At 38.5% G+C, this 7904-nt stretch overlaps 1 protein-coding gene across 1 annotated transcript; it reads left to right on the top strand.

The window, feature by feature from the left end:
* The first annotated feature begins 4848 nt into the window (after positions 1-4848).
* LOC142519451 (heavy metal-associated isoprenylated plant protein 35-like) lies at positions 4849-6172 on the top strand. Its single transcript, XM_075622480.1, has 3 exons — positions 4849-5042; positions 5126-5201; positions 5281-6172. The coding sequence occupies exons 1-3, from the start codon at positions 4992-4994 to the stop codon at positions 6027-6029; spliced, it is 876 nt and encodes a 291-aa protein (XP_075478595.1). The 5' UTR covers positions 4849-4991; the 3' UTR covers positions 6030-6172.
* The last annotated feature ends 1732 nt before the right edge of the window (positions 6173-7904 follow it).

Genomic DNA, 7904 nt, shown 5'->3' on the forward strand with positions numbered 1-7904 from the left:
AAGCTTGCATGCAAGTGAAAATATCATGTCATAAGGCATAACGTAAAAATGTCGTGTCATGATTAATTATAATACGTGCATAACTAAACTGAAAATCATAGTGAAAATGTTTGCTCCTTGGAGCCCTGTACTGAAATAGACTGTAATAATTTTCTGGTGGGATTATGGTCTACGCATGTGGTCCCTGAACTAAACTGACCGGTAACTGGCGACCGGGCCTGTAACTGGCGACAGGACTTAGTAATGTACGTCTGATCAGACCACTGCCACAGTACTGGGTGAAACAACTGAACTGACCGGTAACTGGCGACCAGGCCTGTAACTGGCGACAGGACTTAGTAATGCTCTCATAACCGGTAACTGACGATCGGACCGATAACTGGCGACCGGATTTAATCATGATAGTAAAGTGACCACAAGCCATATCGCATAAATCTCAAAATTTGTATTTTTGCACATAATATAATTAAATAACTAATTAAATATCCTGTAACAATTTTACTGAATGGATTGGATCGCTCCCAGGCTCGCTGCAACCTAAATATGTCATGAAAAATATGCAATAGTTTTTACTTGACCAAACCATCCAATTAAAAACCAAAAACTGAGACAAATGCGCCTAATGACTTCGTATTTAATCATGACTCCGAACCAACCCGAACCAACACTGAAACATCATATAGTCATGATTAAAATACGCTTAAAATGACGAATTAACGCTCCTCAAATGATGCATGTCGAATCTTAGGTGAATGAAGGCCAAAACATGAAATGCTTTTTCGAGAGTCAATTTGGTACATCGCACTGTAAATTCTCGTACGACCTCAAAAATGATCCGAATGACGAATGGCCAAAAACATGACCTTCCTAACTCGATGAGGCACTGTTCAGTCCAAGGCCATGGGCTAAAAGCCAACCAAGAACTCAAACGATGCCTGAGAACAGCAGCACACTTGCTGTCAAAATTACAGCAGCTGCGCACTTGCTTCCCTTGTGTCGTTTTCGAGACTACCGGCCATTGGGGCTTGAACCACCTGACCAGAGAATCTTACCAACATCCCAAAGAATGATTTGAACCATGGCTAAGGGCCCTAGGCCAACCACAATCCAAACCACACCATGAACAACCGAAACTTCCCCACCGAGAGCCAAACCTGCGCGTGGGCTGTTGTGATTCATTTGCTGTCTCGTGTCGTTCCAATGGCCATTTGATTGACCATGGCACGATCTAGACATCTAGGGGCATGGTATGAACCGTGGCTAAGGGCCATATGCCAACCAAGATCCACATCATTCCATAGAATCGAACACACACATGCTGTAAAATGAAGAGGGGCGAAAGGGTGCAGGGACTGTTCTTGAGTTTTAATTTAAAAACCGATTAACCATGGACCAAGCCACCAAAAGGGCAACTTAGCCACATCTTAGACATGCTAGGGAAGTGATCTAACCATAGCTATAGGCCTTGTGGCAGCCATGATCATATTCATTCCCTATATGACAGCAAAACAAAATTTCGAAAAGCTTAATTGGACAAGAGGTGGAATTGCTGTCATTCTCGTGTTTTCCAGCGTGCATGGGGTTAAATGAATGGACCAACATGGTCCTAATGCATCCTATTACATGTCTAGATGTCGCCTTAGGAGCCTGGAATCGAGCCAATACCTGAAATCCACAACAAAAAGCAAACCGTGAAACTGCACAATGAAAGCCGAAATTCTGCATGTTGGTTTTTCTGAAAAATGCTTGCTGTATTTCGATTTTTGCCATAGAAAAATGATCATGTAATGAAAATAAATGATATTAGGACTTGATTGAAGAGTTAAGGAAGAATATATGCATGCCTGTTTTCGTTTTGAAAGAAAAACGAAAGAACGAAACGATCCGGCGCGGAGGAGGCGGAGCGCTTTCTATTCTACCTTGCTAGCTCGATTTTCTCCTCTCTTCCTAGCTATGGTGCTCACGTTTTTTTCTCTCCAAAACACTCTGAATTTCGAGACTAAGGGAGAGGGGAAAATGGTTAGGGGAGTGAGGGAGATGGATGCAATATAGGTGGGATGCATGCAAGACCAAGTCTCCCCTTTTTGAAATTTGAATTCTTGTTGGATATCAAATGAGTTGTTGGATGACTCTAGAAGGTGGTGACCGAAATCCTCATGCTTTCTAGACTAGGATAATGCTCATTAATTAATTAATTAAGGTGGATCAAGAATTAAAAAGATTAGTATGCTAACTCAACAAAGAATAGGTCAAAGGTGAGTTGGCAAGTCCTTGTTTAATCTACTAAGGGGGTGGCCGAATTCTTCAATAAAAATGAAGGGAGGAATGTTGATTATTTACTAAATTTATAACCCTTAAAAGCCTCACCTATTTTTTAATTAATTTAGTGAATTAATCCCTTAATTAAGGAACTTAAATAAATTTATTTTCTACTCACCTCAAGTAATTAAATTAAATCCTCAAACCTCCTTATTAACTTAAATGAACTTGCTTGCTAGCTAAAATAAATTCTGGAAATGTTTTCTGAATCTTAAATTTTATCTCTAAACTCAAACTACAGTCCGGCCTCACTGAATTAACTGAACTGATAAAAAAATCAAACTGCTGCATGAAATAATTAACTTAAGGAAAATCATTTAAATGCTCATGAAATAAAATCATTTAAAATACTAGAATTATGCATGGCTTATACGTAGTCTAAGTTACGGGTTCTACAGGAAGGCTACACTGATTCTAGCTTCCAATGTTACGTAGATGATTCGAAATCGACCTCTGGCTTTGTATTCATGCTTAATGGTGCGGTTGTCTCTTGGAAAGGTTCCAAGCAAAACAACGTTGCGGATTCCACCACTGAAGCTGAATACATTGTTGCATCTGATGCAGCCAAAGAGGCAATTTGGATGAGGAATTTTGTCCAAGAGTTGGGCGTTATTCCTAATGGAGTTGATCCAATCCCGTCGTACTGCGACAACACTGGTGCCGTTGTGCAAGCAAAGGAACCAAGGTCTCATCAGTGATCCAAACATGTACTGAGGAAGTTCCACATCATACGGGAGATTGTGGGAAGAGGAGACATATCGGTCGAAAAAGTCCCCTCTGCAGATAATGTTGTTGATCCACTTACAAAGCCCTTGCCATGACCATTTTTTTAAAAGCATCGCAAAACAATGGGATTAAAGTTCAAGGTAGTTGGCTCTAGGGCAAGTGGGAGATTGTTAGAGTAGATGCCTTGCAAGCCAACGGTTGGCTAGGGAATTTATTGACTCAAGTGAAATAAACAATCTTTATTTTATATAATTTAACTTTTTATGGTCTTATTATACTTTATCTGTATACCCATGCAAACAACATAGATAAAGTCCTTGATTATGGCTTAATACAAATGAATCGTAATTCGATGTTGAAACTCGTTTGTAAACACAGCATATATTCTAAATTCGTTCCTAGTCGATTCAGCCGCCTAAAACGGGGATAAAGGCCGCTTGAGCTCGAGACTAGCATTTGTGATGTTGTGTACTGCGTTTTTTGTTAAGGGCATAGAGATGTCCAAACATGCAGATGGGTAGTCATATGATGATTATACCGAACAACCCTCCCTCGGACTTTCCAAGTGGTTATCATTCATCGAGATGATAAGTCCGTGGTTATGATTGTACACCATTAGTCCTTACGATCCGGAACAACACTGAGGCTCTATATGCTAGGGCTGTGCTTTGACTCGTTTACCAGCTCCAGGAGAGTCATCAGGTGGCGAGGTTGGGTACAGTAGCGACACATATAGGAGCCAGTGCATTGTAGTCGGGGATTCACCGCTCACCTACGGGTCTGAATATCCTGTGCGATCTGATGAAATAATAGTGCATGGAATCTCTAGCCAGAGTATGAGATGCACGTTAGAGAAGGAGTTCTCAAATAGTTCACGCGATGCCACTATTATAGTTATCACATAGCTATCGAATTATTATGCAATCCTCGATGAACCAATGGTTGCAGATTCGATCGAGATATATGAGCTGAAGGGACCGTACTGTACGTTAATCATAATCGACTGGTTCTTGCAGGTACTATCAGTGATACCTAGGAGATCATGGGGCGATGCTACTAGACGCTCTTACCATGATCCGATTGGTGCAATCAGAAATGAGTTCTGACATTCTTAATCAAGGTGTTGATGAAAAGAATGGGGCTAACTAGGGTAAGCCCGAATAAGAATAAATATTATTCTGAATCACACAGAGTTGTGAAGCCACGGCTAGCTGTATCCCTGAACCATTGAGGGTCACACAAGTACTGGATCATTTGTTCCCGTTGATAGTATGAAATTTGGAGAGAATAAATTCAAGGAGTTGAATTTATAAAATTTGAGAATTTAATTTATTAAACTCAAATGTTGGGTTTATTAAATATTAAATTTTGGAGGTGATGAAAATTCAAGTAGTTGAATTTATAATTTAAATATTAAATTCAAACGTTGAATTTATAATTGATTTAATTTATTAAACTCAAAAGTTGAGTTTATTAAATATTAAATTAAATGTATTGGGAATATGTTTAATGGGCTTGTAGGAGTACAAGTCCAACATATTAAATAATTAAAATTATTAATGGACTTTGATTAATTAATTAAACTAGTTGGACTAGCCCAAATAATTAATCAAGCTCATTAATGTTAATTATGGAATTTAGGTTAAATAACTTGTTTTAAGGAAATAAAAAGATCGTAGATTTTTTTTTTTTTACGATTGAAGAAGAAGGAAGATACATTCATAGAGATTTATAAGAACGACCAACTCTGTTAATCTTAGACTGATTTGGTATACATCGTTAAATACGAAAAGATAAAAAATTTTAAACTTGTGCTGTATCTTATACGCGAGAAAATGTTCAAAATATCGTTATGCAGTCGAGAACCTCATTGGCACAAAGAATAATTACTCTTTCAAAATTCTCATCCACCATTGCGTCAAACTCCAAAACTCCTCTACCGAATCATGGCGGCCTCAGAAAAACCTCCTTCACAACCACTTCCCCTTCAATACCAGGTATAACATTAATATGATTTGCGCAATATCTTTCGCTTCCTAAACATTCTTGCTTGTTATGGCTTTTATTTTTTGATTTTCAGACTTGGGTTCTCAAAGTTTCAATCCACTGCCAAGGCTGCAAAAGAAAAGTTAAGAAAGTTCTGCAAAGCATTGAAGGTATGTTGATCGAGTACATACTCTGGATTCGAGTAAATTATTGGTAATCTTTAAGATTTTTTTGTTTTTATGGTTTTAGGGGTTTATACGACAGCTATCGACTCCCAGCAGCAAAAGGTTACTGTTATTGGAAACATTGATCCACAAATCCTTGTCAAGAAACTGATAAAAATCGGTAGGCCTGCGGAGATATGGCCCGAAAAACCGGCAGAAGACAATGAAAAGAAACCTGGAAACGATCCGAAAAGCAATGAAAATAGTGAAGATGAAGAGGAGACCACCGCTGAAGGTAATAATGGCAATATTCAAGTGAAGGTCACCTCTCCAAGATTTAATGGCGGGAACGGTGGTGCAGCAACTGTTAGGTTCGCAGGAGTTGACACTGTTATTGTGGATAACAGGGCGCCTGGAAATGTTACCGGCGGCGGTGCTCCTAGCGCTGTAGATCACGGAAGTAGCAGAGGAGTCCCAGGTGGCGGTAAGAAGAAGAAAAAGAAGCGAAAGAAGAGCAGCGGAAATACAGGTCCACCGAGCAACAGTGCACCAGGAGGCACTGGATCAGAGATTCCAAAGACGGGACCCATTCAAAGTATTGATCCCGTTAACGTCAACCGTCAGTCACAGAATGTGATTCACTTTCCTCCTCAGCAAGCATATGTGGTGTGTTATAATACGGCATATCCTACCGCAAGTGATGCTCCAGCTTATTACACCCAATCGTCACCGTACACGTACGCGTCTTATGCGCATCAAGAGGTGCAGTTTAAGCCGTTGGATTCATTCGAAGTTTTGAGTGACGAGAATCCTAATGCATGCCACATAATGTGATCGGGAATTGTACAAAAGATCATAAGTATAGATTCTCCTCCATGAATGAAGAATGTAATGTCTTTTTGGAAAGCAAGAAACTTTTATATGCACTCGAGGGGTGGAATATATAAAAGAGTAGTTCATTTTTAGTTTGAAATAAATATTTTATTATCTAGAGATGTATGTTTCTCGACTCACTTTCAAGCCCAAACAAGCACTATTGTATACAATACATACACCCCATGCATGATATTTATTTTTGTTGTACGAAAAAATTGATTGAAAGACAAATAAGAAAATCGGAACCCAACAAAGTAAGAGTGAAACAAAAAAGTCCAAAAAATAGAAAATTGAAAAAATTCTAAGTTTTAAATAAAGCCAAAAAATTTAAATTTTTTATAACACTGCTGGAGTAAAGCGGCATTGCTTTGTTGAAGTACTATTTTCTCGTAACCAAGAAGCAACGAAAGTTTATAAATTTTCAAAGAAAATTAGTTTTGACAATCAAAATATTCTTAAGCGTCGCAAGATTCAAGTCCATGAATATGATGTACAAATCAGTTGTTACATTTGCGTTCTAAATGGTTGGACACCAAACTATTCTAAATTTTAAGTGGAGATAGTCTTTCATGTAAATCTCTACGAACGATCTACTAGATTAACACAGTTCTTCAATCTCCAAACTAGGTCCACGATTGAAAACTTGATTTTTTTTAAAATTTCATTAGAAATCTAAATAAGCTTGTGTTGAGAATCGGTCACGGGAATTTGTCGGAACCATGACGGCTGAAACGATCATAAATGTCAATTGAAAATTTTATTTATTTTTTTAAAAAAGAACAAGCACTCGTGCGAAGCTTATGCATATAAAAACTCATAACCTAATTATAAAATAAATCCAACCCAATGAATGAATCAACTATAGTAAAAAAAGAAATCATAAACGAGTAAAAACTAAAGCGTCTAGCGTAATCGGTACCAACCTAAAGGTCTACCATATAAAAACAAAAGCAACCAGCATAATGGTAAAATCTGTCAACCTTCGAAATGTTTAAAATCATAAACTGTCTGAAAAATAATGTTTAATCATAACCCTCAATGATCATATTTGCGTAAATAACGGAAGGTCCTCGGGTTCTCGCGCTCCACCAGCTCCTCCAGATCAGTTATCTGCACCTCCTGTCTCCTCCAACTCATGCTCACCTGCATCAGACACCTAAAGACTCAACACACCTTAACCATAATAGCAAAATACATATACATAACAGACAACAATGAAAAGAACTGTATTTAACATAACTTTCATGATCTTTGATAAGCATAAACATATTCATTTCCCATCAACAAATACGTATACATTTTTCTTTCATTGAATTCAGATCATTAATATAGCTTTCGCATCAGCTGCTTAATTGTCCATTGATCAATCTTACGTATTAACATGGTACGACGTGGCAGGGACATCAGCGACACTCTCACCCGATTTTTGACATCAGCGACACTCTCACACGTCCCTCTCCCTTAGCCGATCGAGCCCAAACACATGCCAAAAACCCTACGATCCGATCGGCTCTCTACGTGGCTTGCACCAGCTTCGATTCTAACACTTAAACGCCTTCAAACCTGCTGTAAAATCACCCTAACCATCGAGTCCTTGCAGCCCCTTCATTACATGCCAAAAATTTGAGATGCATAGAATAAAAATGAGATGTTTGTCATGAAAAATCGATCCATATATATATGCATATATCCTGTAGTAGCTTGCCAGACCCAAGAAACTGCAGATCTCTGTCACACTCTTAGGCATTGGCCAATCTTTAACTGCCTTGACTTTGCTGGGGTCCACCTCAACCCCATCTCTATAAATAATGTGGTCTAAAATAGCCACGCTCT

This window comes from Primulina tabacum, chromosome 11 (assembly GCF_025594145.1).
Source record: "Primulina tabacum isolate GXHZ01 chromosome 11, ASM2559414v2, whole genome shotgun sequence".
In the NCBI taxonomy this organism is placed as follows: Eukaryota; Viridiplantae; Streptophyta; class Magnoliopsida; order Lamiales; family Gesneriaceae; genus Primulina; species Primulina tabacum.

Bases quoted from the DNA above. Each gene is read 5' to 3' on its own strand.
- LOC142519451 (XM_075622480.1), top strand. From the start codon at position 4,992: ATGGCGGCCTCAGAAAAACCTCCTTCACAACCACTTCCCCTTCAATAC. The intron at 5,043-5,125 runs GTATAACATTAA...TTTGATTTTCAG, and splicing joins CACTTCCCCTTCAATACCAG to ACTTGGGTTCTCAAAGTTTC. The intron at 5,202-5,280 runs GTATGTTGATCG...TTATGGTTTTAG, and splicing joins AGTTCTGCAAAGCATTGAAG to GGGTTTATACGACAGCTATC.